The 14,679-nt window shown below is 36.4% G+C and overlaps 1 protein-coding gene and 1 long non-coding RNA gene across 29 annotated transcripts in view; one reads left to right on the top strand and one right to left on the bottom strand.

Annotated features, from left to right (window-relative positions):
- LOC107992839 (protein muscleblind) overlaps positions 1 to 14,679 on the bottom strand; it is a 455,871-nt gene that overhangs the window by 51,667 nt on the left and 389,525 nt on the right. For 12 of the 28 annotated variants that reach the window (XR_009832635.1, XM_062085004.1, XM_062084985.1 and 9 more), the window contains one exon: positions 3,747 to 3,965. The exons of the other annotated variants lie outside the window; for them this stretch is intronic. Coding sequence is in view for 11 of the 12 variants with exons in the window: in XM_062085004.1 (XP_061940988.1) it covers positions 3,747 to 3,965 (219 nt within the window). In the remaining variant the exon portion in view is untranslated. The remainder of the gene's footprint in view (positions 1 to 3,746; positions 3,966 to 14,679) is intronic. 28 annotated transcript variants of the gene reach the window in all.
- On the top strand, positions 10,211 to 13,088 carry LOC133667335 (uncharacterized). Its single transcript, XR_009832733.1, has 2 exons — positions 10,211 to 11,056; positions 11,933 to 13,088. It is a non-coding gene; the product is annotated as an uncharacterized LOC133667335 (long non-coding RNA).

Here is a 14,679-nt window from a genome sequence, read left to right as displayed (position 1 = left end):
CGCTCCCTTTCTCCCAACAATCCCATCGGATCCGAGACTGTCTCTCGGACAATTATTATTATTATAGATGCGTATCTTTAACATCTTTCCTTCACGTTTATTTATCTATATTTTTTTTTTTTTATCTCGATTTTCATATTACTTTTTTTTTCTCACTAGGCTCGACAATTCTCGAGTGTAGCGTTTTTGTGTGGGGCAGCAAAACAGCAGCGAGGGTTGATAGCCGGGGTTCGTGCAGCACAGCTTGTCAGCAGAGTGGTGTACGTGTCATTCGTAAAAGACATATCACTTTAACTACTTAATTCTTATTTACAAGATCGTGACCACGCTCCATTTCGACGTGGAAATTTCTGTCGAGCGTCTTAGGGAGCTATTGCATAATTGTCAATTAATACATACATACAAACATACATATATATATATATATATATATATATTATCAGAATGTAATGTTTCAACATTAGAGAGAATTAAATATACATATATATATATAAAACATTAATTGTAAAAAAATAGATAAATCGTGTGACAGTTGAATATATTGAAATGGAGCGGTCACGTGTGGCTGCGGAAACATCTTGTACTTTTATTACGACCTAGCCACCGAAACAGGTGATTGGTGTATTGCAACTAGTTCTTTGCACCTGGATAGCTGCGATAGGCTGCTAGAAAGAGAGAAATAGAACAGTGGTGTTTTTTTGGTGATGTTAACAAGAATTCTGCCTCGTGTACTACTCACTACACGCTACGAGAACGGCTGAACATCATACAAGGAATAATGTAGTAAAACTGGACGAACACAAAAGCGACAAACAATGAAGGTTTTGGGGAAAGGAACGTGGGAGACGGCGTATCGAACGACGGGACGTCGAGTGAGAGGGGAACAAGAGAGAATTAAAAAGAAAAAAAAAAAAAAAAAAAGAGAGGAGAAGAAAATCGTAAAACCAAAAGAAAATTTGGGAGAAGGGGAAGGGAAGAATGAGAGACTGAGAGAAATGAATTGGATAAAACGAAATAAACGAAAATACAGGAATAACTGGGTTACATAACGTGAGAGAAACTAATATAATATACATCTGGACGATAACCGTATCGAATTTGGCGCCTCGTTTCACTTTTCATTACTTCCTTACAAATTATTATCCGATGGGTAATAAATTCTGCGTTACCGATCGACACGTTTAATTAACGCGCGCTATCTCGTTCAATGGGGAGGGGCGCTAGTAACTTTTCTAGGGACATTTAGTCGATTCATGCTCGACGACACGCTACCCGCTACGGTTATCGCTTTAATTCGAGCACTGCGCAACTATTGGCCAATTTTACTTTGTGGTTTCGTTAACCTGTCTCACGTGCGACAGTGCCATACATAGAGAAATATATATATATATATGTATATATATAAATATATATATATACGTATCGCTATATAATAATACGTAATATATATAAAAATATATAAATAAGTGAATAGATAGATAGATAGAGAGAGAGAGAGAGAGAGTTCGATGTGTAAATAGCGTGTGTGTATATATATATATATATACTGTATATATATATACAGTAAGAGAGGGACTACTGCGTTGAAGGGGGAAGCCCGACGTATATACTCGACGTAGATTGGCGAAAAGCAGCGCAGCAACGAAAGCTCCTTTTGACGCAAACCCAGGAAACTGAAAGAGGGTGACAGAGAGTACACGTGAAAGATCGAAGACAGAGAATAGATAGAGATAGAAAAAGAGAAACAGAGAGAGAGAGAGAAAAGAGAGATAGAGAGAAAGAGAAGATAGAAGAGAAAATGACGTGAGGGATGAAAAAGAAAGAGAAGAGAAGGTGGAGAAGGGTTCGATGTGCGGTCAAGTAGGATATGCGTGCACTTCGAGAGTCTTTTGTTCTTCGAGAACGACGTAACTTCCGTCTTTTTCTCGAGGGTTCTCCTTTCAAAGCGCCTCGATACGCATTTACCCGGCTTCCCTTTCGATCGTTAGACGAACACTGATGTACCGTGGAACGGAACGAATCGAAAGAATATTCTTTTTTCCTCTTTCGTTTTTTTTTTCTTTTTTTTTTTTTTTAATATATTTGCCAACGGGTTACGAGTCGGTTCAGAGGCTGAAAACTCGAAAGTTATCCCTTTTCATTTGCGCAAATTTCGATCGTCCGCATGCAAAGTCGCTTCGATCCTCACCGGAGGTAGGCGTGCCAATTAAAGCCACGAATACACAACGTGTAACGGCCAGACTTTCACCACCAATATATCTTTCCGCGAAGCTCAGCCCAGATTCAAACAAGACAACAGCACCGGCTGATAACCACTTTCCAGCGACGAGAGACAAGAAAATAATAGGGATAGGGGGAAAAAAAAAAAAGAATAAAGAAAGATACGTGTACAAGACATCCGCACATGAAGCACACGCCACATGGAACTGAAAGAAAGAGAGAAACAGAGAGGCGAGAAGAGAGTTAGAGTGAAGAAAGAATGGTGAATGGACGTGAGAAGGAAAAACGTCGCAGGATGTCTTGGATGGGTTTTAACCGGGAATTAGATCTCTTTTTAAGTTGAAATTTTTTTTCTTATGATTATTCTCAAAGCACTGCCATTTAAAAGTTGAAAGACTAAATCTGATTTAACTTTCACTTATATTCTCAAGAAACTCGGAGAGTTTATTTGAAAATAAAATTATCGAAGGAAGGAAAAGATTGCTTCGACATTTCTCAGAGAAATAACGAAGAAACGGTTTACCACTAATCACAATATTCTCATATACCTCGTTCAACCTTGATCCCCAACTTCCAAGTGGCAGCGCACATCGTAGATTTAAATTAATTTTGTTTCACCGGAACAAAGTTTCTCAAGTTTCGTGGAAATTTGCTAATGACCACGCAATATCTAAGAGATAAGAAAGAAATTCGAGGGTCGATTGTTCGCACAATTCTTTCACCGAGTATCAATTCCGAGGGAAGTCCCTCGAGAGGAGGAAAACTTTCTTTCAAGAAATCCCTTTTTCAGGGATGACGACTCGTTAACGATTCGAGACCGAGAATGGAGATCGCGGCCAGTTTCTCGCGCGATTCTCAGACAGAAAGAGAGAGAAAGAGAGAGAGAGAGACACGGTTCCTGAGAGACTTTTTTTCCTCGAGCACGGTGGTCGACCGACTCTTTATCCATCCACCCCGTCTCTCCCATCTATCTCATTCCTTTAATGACGACAGCTACATCTTTTGTCGCGTGGTCATCGCGGCGGAGGATCCCTGGGATCGCGGGGACAAAGATTCAAAGGGAGCTCTCGGCAAGACTTATCGGATATTAGGATGAAAAGGTTTCCTCTTCGCTTCGGGAGGAGAAATAGAATGTATCGTATCATGTCGGGATGCCTCGAGAGGGAAAAGGGGTCAAGGTATCCCGACGAAAAAGCAAAAGGAAGGAGAGAAGGAAGAAGAAAAGGAAGAAAATAAAACAAAAAACAGAGGATCATGTACTCTGTCTAGGATAGGATAGGATGATAAAATCGAACGATTCGTTGGGATGGTTGAAAGATGCTTGATAGACAGACAAGTGAAAGAAAGTTTAGAATGACAGAAGAGAGAGAGAGAGAGATAGTTAGCGATGATAGAAAGATACAGAAGAAGAAGAAGAAAGGCAAAAATAGAGAAATAGATAGATAGAGAGAAAGAGAGAGAGAGAGAGAGAGAGAGAGAGAGAGAGAGAGAGAGAGAGAGAGAGAGAGAGAGAGAGAATGCATTACCGCAATGCTAGCCCGAGATTGTGCGGCCTTAATGTGGGCTTGAAGGTGCAGAGGGGGGTGGAAATAGCGGCAGGGGTCCCGATTGCATCGGCCCTTGACAGCGTCCATGCAGACCGTCACAGAGCCGTCCTCGTTCGCCTGCACCGTCTCGAGGGGGTGCGCAAACCGGCACTCCGTCTCGCCGCGTTTGCACGCCCCGCGTTGAAACTCGCGACATACCTACAGCAAGAGCGAACACGCATGGCATGGCACTCTATCTATGTGGCCAAAGGGGGCTGAGGGGCTTGGGGTGGGGCGCAAAACCGGGGGCAGCTCCGGGAACAGTTGGATGAGGCGATTAAGACTCGTGTGGTACTCGTGTGTCTATCTGTTTGTGTTTCTGTGTGTGTGTGTGTATTTCATATGCTGTGTATCCGTGGTGCGTAGGAGGAATACAATAATAACAATAATAATAATAATAATGTGTGTAATAATGCGTGTAATAATGTTCTTATATATCACAGAGGAGAATGGATCGAGTTTGGATTTTTTTTTTTTTTCTTCTTTTCTTTTCCTTTCTAGGACGAGGTTTTTATCTTGGGAAGGGCGAAGCGGAATGATAAACGTTCGGAATTGGAATTAGTTTCTCCTTTTGTCGAAGAAATGTATCTGATCTATGGACATTTACGAATGGCCGCGTTGAAATGGTAAACGAAATTAATGGCCATAGGTTATGAATGTATTCTCGTTATTGTTGAATATGCGTGTCGCGTGTGGAGGGAACGCGATAAAGGAGGATGGACGGAGGATGGGTTTCAACGAATGTTCGTTGTGCAATTTTGCAACCAAGGAATGAATATTAATCGTGAACGCGCGTGAATGCGATTTTGTACGTGTTCCGGAATTTTTCTTTTATTCGAGGATATTGATACATTCACGATTAATTAATTAGTTGATCGCTCAAGCTTATTTTAATTATTTTATTTTATCCTTTTCTAAATGTGGTCAATTCTTTTTATCGCGTATGTGATATACGAAAGAATCTGACTTGAGCATTCAACCGAGATTCCTGGTTAACTATTATAAAAGAATCGAATGATGATTTGTTAATTCGAATTCAATATGGAAAATAATGAGAGACATATCTCGAATAATATGTGGACAAAGTAGAAAAGGGGAATCGAGAGAGGATGTGTGTATAAAATGACAGATAGAGAAAGAGCGACAGCGAAAAAGAGAGAAAGAAAGAGAAAAAGGTAGAGGCGAAAGTGTGAGAAGAATGCAAGATGGAGAAAGTGAAGTAGTGAAGAGTGATCGGCAGAAGGAATCGAATAATGCGAAAGAGCGCCCCATTTATGGATTCGTACGGGTCTGTCCTGGGAGGCGAGTGAAAGAGAGAGAGAGAGAGAGAGAAAGAGAGATAGAGAGAGAGAAAAAAAAACAGCCCACCTGACTTTCTATCGGTTTCTCATCTATTATTTCTGGCCGTCAATATCGGTATCCCGATCCACTGATTCTAACTAAGCTTCGGAACTACAACACCGACACACTTTCACGATTGCGATGGATCCAGTCTTCCTCCCCAACGAATAATATTTAAAAAAAAAAATTTTTTCTCACCGATCGAATCCAAAAAAAAAAAGACTCCGAAATCTCCAAAAGATTTTCAATTTTCAAATTCAGAGAGCGGGCCATATCAACGCCCAGAAAAATGAAGAGAGGGGGTGGGGGAGAGAGAAAAAAAAGTACAGACACATCTAATCACTACACTCTACTATACTGGAACTAAAATACCGTGTTGAATTCTGTCAAATAGGCGTCGCTGGTGTACCCTCGCCCCGCCCAATAAGGTCAAAGGACACAGAGAATCGGACGGCTGTGTATCTCGAGAAAGAGGGGGCGGAAGGATGGGGTCGTGAACCAAAAAAAAACACGAGAAGGGGTGGAATAGGGGGAAGGTCGAAGAGGTGGATCGTGTTGGTTGTTGGGTAGTAGTGGTGATGGTGGTAGTAGTGGTGTGGTGTAGAGTATAATAACGGATGCCTCCACGAATGCATCCCAGTTCTCGGTGTTCATATCAATCGGGTTAATTCGCACATGTGTTAGAGGAGTTCCTTGCGCATGCATCACCTACTATTTCCGCCCGTTTGTCTCTTCCGTTTTTCGTTGCGATGCGCCCCGTTTTTCGAAAAATATATAGTCCGATGAACCTTCGGTAATATTTCACGGCGATTTATACCGCCGATCGTGCGAACGAGAAAGTGACAGTGACGGAGCAATGAAAAGGAAGAAATAGAGAAGAAAAAAAAAAAAGAAAAAGTAAATTGAATAAAAAAATGGAAATGTAGTTTATAGACGATAATTTAACCGGGTGATACTTTTTTTTGAGAATTGTATCTATGCTACGTTTCAATATTGATTGAATTTTTAAGAACGTATTCTAACTATTTAAGGTACTAAAGATTAATTTTACGTAACGAACAAATATAAACAAATTTATGAAATTTATCGAAGCTCGTTATATTTACGATATATGAATACGAAGCAATGAATATTTTATTCATTCGAATGAGAAAACGAAATTAAATTTGTATAAATAAATAATAAATTCGATAATAGGTTAAAATTAATTTTTTATCAATAGATGTGATATATTTATTTGTACAGTTGTGAAGTTTTTTTTTTTATTTTGTATTTTTGTAATAAAATATAAATACGAGTAAAAATATTGCCATAAATATTTTTTTTACGCGTAGAAAACAGTTTAGAAAATAAATAATGATATTTTATAGTTGATACTAGCGACACGATGAATACTTTTCTCGATAAATTATATCGAATTTCTGAAATTAAATATATATAATAGCGTTTTCATTTTAACTGAAATTTATAACATTTGCGTAATTTTAATATTAAAATAGTCATCTACTATGACACGTAAACTAATTGCAAGCCAATACTTATCATACTTATCCGATAATATATACCTAGCTACAATTTCAGCAATTGTGAATCATGCTTGCATGCTTAACAATTTTCTCTAACATTTACCTTAATAACAATATATATATATATATATAATAAAACTCTAATTTAATATCAAAATAAATAACATTCTCAGAACTCAGAGTGTAAGCGTTACAAGCGTTCTGAAATAGCTCGCAGTGAAATAAGTACGCAATTGGTCAGACAACGAGTCGCCTATACCCTTACTGAAAATGAAATGTTCTTGATTGGAATACGTTCTTAAAATTTGAAAATTTCTACTAATACTGAAACATAATCGTGTGAATGCATAATTCTCAGAAATGATCAGAAACTCAAATCAATCTAATAATTGATTCGTTGCATGGAAAATTCTTCGACATAGATGGCGCTTGTTCTTTGCTATTTATAGCATATACCAAACCTCCTTAAAGGAAATTGCGCCATCTACAACGAACGTATAACGCAATTTTCATTATCAACCGCAAAATGATTCTTTTTTTTTTTTTAATTCTCAATCAAAATCTCGTCCAAAATATATCGACGCACCCGTTTGCGTCGTGAATGAGCGAACCGACCGCAGAACGGAGTGAAAGTGCAGGACGAATCAATAACGAATCATATATAAAAAAAAAAAAAAAAAAAAAAAAAAGAAAGAAAGAAAAAAAACATCGAATTTCGTCAACTCGACTGTAACAACCGACTGTAACAACAAACTGTCCGATAAACCACGATTTTTTCCCTCCCGACTATATATTTTTCACGGTGCATCGCGAAACTCACCTAGCATTCCGTAGAGAACCATGCAAGCCGGGGGTACGGTGTGTTTCATTCAGCCGTAGACGTATACATGTATATACGCGCAAAACGTCCAGCGCGTGGATTAATGCAGGCGGCCAACGATCCGCGTCGTTGCGTATTGGCTGTGTGTCCGTGTGTGTTAGGAAGTGAGACAGCAAGCGGTGTGAGTGTGATAACGCATGCATCGCGAGACACGGTGCTCAAAAAAAAAAAATTTTTCGCTATATTTATTTACTTTTTTCTTCTTTTTTTTCTTTTTCTTTTTTTTTTTCTTTCTTTCTTTCTTTCTTTCGTACGCTCGTTCGTATTTGCGGCGTGTTCTCCGAACGCGTCGATGTCTCGCGCGCATCACCGGAAGCGGAGGATCGGTGAAAATGGCGAGATCTCGACGAAGGTCTTCGAGGGGGGAATCAAGCACGGGAATCGAACGATCAACGAGGCGTGCACACACATACACACACACACACGCACACGCTTGCACGCACACGCATACATACATACACGTACACAGGCGATACACGAATCTTATACCATAGATACCAAACATATATGTATATGTACGTAAAAAATATATATATGTATATATAAATTTACGTATAAATTAATGAAATTGTATATATTATATATATGGATACACAAAGATACGAATACAGATATATATATGTACACATATACGAATATATATAGATATATGGATATATATATATAGAAAGAGAGAGAGAGAGAGAGAGAGAGAGAGAGAGAGAGAGAGAGAGAGAGAGAGAGAGAGAGAGAGAGATGCAAAGAAATATGCAAATATTCGTGTGAGAAAGAAGAGAAGGAAAGAAGAAGAAAGAACGACAGAGAGCAGACAGAGAACGATGACAAAGACGGTGAAAGAGAACAGACAGATGAACAATCCCTTTTTTTCTCCTTTTTCTTTGCTAAAGCTGCGTTTACATTGGCCGAGCAATCTACTTGATGGGCCACAAAGTCGTTCACAAAGTTATACATCTAAAGCTGTATTTACAGTAGGGAAATTTTATCCATCTTGAATCGCTTGTTTTATTGGAATTTTAAGCAACAATTTATAAAACAGATTGACGATTTTTCCTTTAGCCTGATCCTGAACGAAGCCTTGTAAAATGAGACAAAAAAGTTGTTCCAATGGAAATGCGGCTTTAACGTGAACGATCAGAGACGTATTTTCATACGCAACCACTTGAAGCGAGCAATACTTTTCAAATCTTCCATTGGTTCCTTTTCCTTCAACGCGCACATGTACGTACACAAATTCGAACCTCCCCCTTTTTCCCCCCTTCCCTGGTTCCGTCGTTATTTCGAAAACACGCATATATCCGATAATCGGTTGTCGAGATTTTATCAAACAAAAAAAAAACAAAAAAAAATCGAATTCGTTGTTTCAGCGAATCGCAGACAGAGAGAGAGAGAGATAGATAGAGAATGGAACGACACATCGGCTTACGAGACGGGAACACGCATGATTCACTGAACAGAGAACGCGAGAGGGAAATAGAGAAAGAGAGAGACGCAGAGATACACGTAAAGAGAAAGAGAAAGAGAGAGAGAGAGAGAGATAGAAAGAAAGAATAACAAAGAGGGAAGAGTATAGAGAGTACACATTGATATGCGTGGCCGTGCTCTCTGATCACCACGCTTCCGGCACGTTCACTCGGAAACTTGGACAGCTTTATGGGACGCGTAATCGCTGGTGTGTGTGCTCGTGTGTGCTCTGGTTAGTCCGCCACGATCTATACTCGCTCGCGGAATCCACGGATCCACGGATACACGGGGAATCGAATTGCAAACGTGGGCGAGACCAAAAAGGATTCGACGCCGTGGGAGGACTTCCGTGGAACCAGAAGAGTTTCAAACCTCGCGTTCCTCGCCGTTCGTCGTTCCGTTTCCGATCCACACGACTTGTAGAAATAAATATATATATATTTTTTTTATATATATATATATAGATAGGTTTTATAACAATGTATATACGTTACCCAACTTTTGTTAATTAATGCGGAGAGAAAAAAGAAAAAAAAAAGAAAGATGAAAATAAATGAAGAAGGAAAAAAAGAAAAATGAGAAGAAACGAGAGAAGAAATTATTAAAAAAGTTACACGTACTGCCCGCTTAAGCACACACATAAAATCGAACATAACGGCGTGGAAACAAAGAATGATGAAATATTATCGATATTGTCACGTGTGTATGTTCATCGTGCTTGTACGTGTGTTATTATGTGTACGTGTCACGTGTCATCGCTTGTTGTATACGTACGTGTATTGCAGGTAAATGCATATATATATATATATGTATGTATATATATATATACATACATATATATATAGTTTTATACATATGTATATATATATATATATATGTATATATATATATATAAAAATATCAAAAAACTCGCATGCGATCGTATACATAATGTAAAAGCACCTCCTCCTAGCTGTAAAAGTAAACACATAAATCGCAGTTCACGTTCAACAATTAATAGAATTAGTTAAAAAACGAGATAGAGTGTGTGTGATATGTTGGCAATAAAAAAAAAAAAAGGAAGAAAAGGAAAAGACAACGAATAAATATAAATCTGGCGCTGTAAAAAATTAGATACACAAGTACGTATATATGTATATGTATAAATATAAATATAAATAAATAAATATACAGATATGTACATATATTTATTTATCTTCGTTGCCAAAAAAAATCCGAAGATATATATACTGCCGAAGATATACATATATATATGTAAAAAAAACACGAGGAAAAAAATTACGAAAAGCTGTAAAGAGCATTAGCTTTGTGCAATTACGCCAACGTCGCGACGGCCGACGCTTTTCCAACGAGACGGCTGCTCCTTCGTGTGGAAATGAACAGTTTCCGGCGTGTTGAAAAATCCTATAAAAATTGGTCTTTGAATTGGGATCGAGATTCGGTTGTGTAATTGTACTTTGTGAAATGAAATGCGTGGCACGTTTGGAAAAGCGTCGTCGCACCAGCAGCTCTGAGCTAGCTAATAGAAGTAAAAAAAACAGGTAAATGCGTGTATCAGCTACAAAGAAAAAGAAAGAATCAAAATTAATATTGTTAAGTTCGAATAAGAATGATTTAATTAAAATAAACGATAAATTAGAAAGAGAAAAACAGATAATAGAACGTAAATTTAGAGGTGTGCGGGATCGACTCGGGACGATCTTGAACTTCGGATTGGCTCGGCAATAATCGGTCGCGTTCGGCTGAAAGCCTCGATAGCTGCTGCCTCGAGCCGATCGCGCCCGATCAGTGCCGTGTCGTGTCGAAGTTACGACTGTCGTTCGAAAAGAATCTCGAGTGTTATGAATGTCGAGATGTCATTCGATATCGTCCGATCTTGTCCGATCTCGCCCGAATTTTGCCGAATTCCCGTTAATTCAGGATCCTGCACATCTCTTACGTAAATAGAACGAAACATCGGTACCGATTCCGATAGATTAAGAGAAATAGAAACAGAGGGACCTTAATAATTAAGTGCCGGCCTTTATGAAAATAAATCTCACGTGAGTAACATTGTATAATAACAGAATTTGTGACATGTTATACGATATTACGTAAGTAAGATCGCTCGATATAATGTATGCGTGGCGTATGGTAAGTTAAGGTTCGTAAGTTAAGTGTAACATCGATGCAAATAGTAGATGAATAGAAAATTAAAAGGGGAGGGGGGAGAAAAAAAATGAGAACAGACAAATAAATAAAGGAAATTAATGGACATCACTACGCTTTCATTCATTCTATTGTCATTGCACTACTACGTATGATTAGAATATAAATAAATAAATAAATAAGTCATCGTTTCTGCTTTCTACGGCGGTTTAGTTCCCTGATTGGTCAAGCTTCTTGCACGAATATCTTTTGGAAAAAAATTTTATTTCGTTATTTCTTTCTTTTTGTTTTTTTTTTTTTTTTTCCTTCTTTTTGGCAATGATCTTTCTTCTTTCGACAAAATGAAAAAAACTTGGGCCAATCAAGGTTAGTGATTAATTAATGTAATCTAAGTAAGGCGAAAAATCCAAACATATGTTCATATCGAATATTAATAACATTATATATAGATATATATGTATATATATATATAAACAGGCAGCAGGCAATTAATTTGAAAAAGATCATCAATGATGTAACGTCCGGGAGAATATGTATATCTTCTCTTTTTTTTTCTTTTATTATTATTTATTTTTTTTTTCATATGGATGTAAAATAAGGGGGGATTAGAGGTCGAGGAGGTTCGAGATCATCCAGACGGGATCGAATTGAGAGAGAGAAAGAGAAGAAGAGAGAAAGAGAGAGAAAGAGAGAGAGAGAGAGAGACAGAGTGAAATTGGGCGTGATTCGGTTTCGTTCGTCGTTAATAACAGAGTTATCGGATTTTTCAGCGTGACCTGTGTGTGCAACCTTTCTACTCGATCAGTAGTAGCCTGTGGCGTTAGTTTTTCACGGCACGATTGCGATCGAAAAGAAAAAAAGTACAAAAAGATACGAGAAATAATTAAAAAATATATATATATATATAAAGAAAAAAGAAATAATGAGATTCTAATAATAATGAAAAAACAGAATTAAAAAAGGTCACTTATACGATATGCAGAGACTATTTTGTTTCTTGCAAGCGGCATGTATGCACTACGGAAACGTTCGTAATTCTTCAAAGAGGAAAAGAAACAAAAAAAAAAAAAAAAAAAGGGAGTACAGTTTTAGCATATTTGGCACAAGTTCGATCGACTAAAAGAGCAAAAGGCACATTACATTAAGATGGAAATAAAAATATGTACGTATATATTTGAAAATAAAATAAAAAAAAAAAAATATATGACAAAGGGAGACTGTAAATTGAATAGAAATAAAGCAACGTAATTGAGAAGACTAAAGAAAAAAAAAAAAAAAAAAAGGAAAGACACAAAAAGCACACAAAGTTTCAATACTTGTCTTTTTTTTTTTTTTTTTTTTTAATACTATTTTTTTTTTCTACTTGTAATTTCTTTTTTGGTCGTACAACAGAGATATATATATATATATAAAACTTAAAAAAACAAAAAAAAGATTCAATAAACAGTCTGTGCATTGTTTTTTTTAATTTCAATTATATTTCTTTTATTTGAATTCATTCGTCAATAAATTTCATGTTGACCCGAACTTAGTGCAAGTCATCGAGTGTTACATCACAAACAGATATATCGTTTACGATATACTAATTATCATCATTATCGTACGTTACCAAATATTATAATAATTATAATTACCGTTTAAAGACCAATTATGGTTAGCTGATAAGTCGATCGATAATAGTTCCGAATTCTATTTGCAATAGTTTGTTTAATTAACGACATTACATTGCATAATAATTCATATATTTTTCTTTTTTCCGTATTCTTTTTTTCTTTTTCGTTCGTACTTAATCGTAAGGTCCTAACATCATTACTTTAGACGAGGGAGAGAGGACAGTACAAAAATTTGAAACGTGTTTTTTTTTCGCGGGAAAGGAATAATCATGGAAGATAGTGGGAAAATTTCGAACGCCGCGAAATATCGAATATTAAAAAGAAATATATAATAACAGTAATAATAATAATAATAATAATAATAATAATAATAATAATAATAATAATAATAATAATAATAATAATAATAATATTAATAATAATAATAATAATAATAATATTAATAATAATAATAATATTAATAATAATAATAATAATAATGATAATAATAATAATGTTAATAATAATAATAATGATGATAATAATAATAATAATAGTAATAGTAATAATAATAGTAAGAATAATAATAATGATAATAATAATAATAATAATAATAATAATAATAATAATAATAAAAATAAAAGGAATATAAAAATTCGAATATAAAATCGCGTAGGTAAAAAAGAAAAGACACTTGTCGAGCCCCAGGCTGAAAAGTTCATTGTAAACACGATAAAATCTCTAGCAAAATATAGGTTAAGTGATATCGTAATATTAATCGATCATTCGTGTAAAAATAAAAAAGCATCGTTTAGAATTTAGAAAACATCACGAAGAATAATATCGAACCAAGGCATCTTATTTTCAAACTCTCGTTCTCCTCGATACAAAACACAATCAGTTAATTTGTTAACCTACCTACTATATACACGTGTTACTATGCGCGCGCATGCATGGCTGGAATGGCGCGTAAGTACAAACGTATTCTGCATACGTACATGAGTGCATCATAGATTCTTTAAAATTCTGTTGTTAAAATTCTGTTGTTCTTGCAAAAATATGCAACGATCTTCAATGTTTTCACAAAAAATTACTTATATATATCTTTAAATCTGATCTATCATCTCAATTTCGATTTCATTCTAATGTTTCCCTTGAATTTGCCTTTTTAACATTCAAGGATACTTTGTTTCTCTACGTCGCCTGTATTTATACCATTAAGATGACATGATTTTTCGTTCATCGATTGATCTTCTCTTCATTAAGCATTTTAACCTACGATATATATCATATTCTTTTAACAAATATTTTCATCGCCAATAAACTTGAACTTTGTTAATTTTATTCATTAAGCAGAAATATTCAACAAATAGCAAAATTTCTCCGTTAATAATAGATTTCTATTTAAAATAAATAACGAATTACAATTTATTTTCCACCGAATTCACCAAATTTTCCCAAAATTCCATAAATAATTCCAAATCTCGCCAATTCTTCACGCTTAAATCCGATCGTAAAACGCGACAAAGAATTCGAGCGATTTCGAACTAAAAAAGAAAGAAGGAAAAAAAAAAAACTTTGAAAGAATCATTCGAACAGTCACGCGATCCATCGATTTCTCTTTCTACCCTGTTCCTCTTAGGCGATCAGACGTAGTAGAACAGAGAAGAGAAACGCCATAGATTTCCTATCCGTTGGCGTTTGGGAGTCGGTCTCGTTATCGGTCGAATACACGGAAAACGTATTAAATTCGCTTTCTACGAAGAGCAGTTTCTTGTTCCGGAGGAAAAAAACCGGGAGGGAAGCTCCATTTCACAAACGATCCGCGCCGAGAGTTTCACGCGCGCAACACCTTTACCACCACTCCCTCTCCCCCTCCATTTGGCCGCCGATTTTATTCATTTTCCGCCGCGCCGATCCAACGG

This window comes from Apis cerana, linkage group LG1, assembly GCF_029169275.1.
Source record: "Apis cerana isolate GH-2021 linkage group LG1, AcerK_1.0, whole genome shotgun sequence".
In the NCBI taxonomy this organism is placed as follows: Eukaryota; Metazoa; Arthropoda; class Insecta; order Hymenoptera; family Apidae; genus Apis; species Apis cerana.
This window is presented reverse-complemented; position numbering and strand designations above follow the sequence as displayed.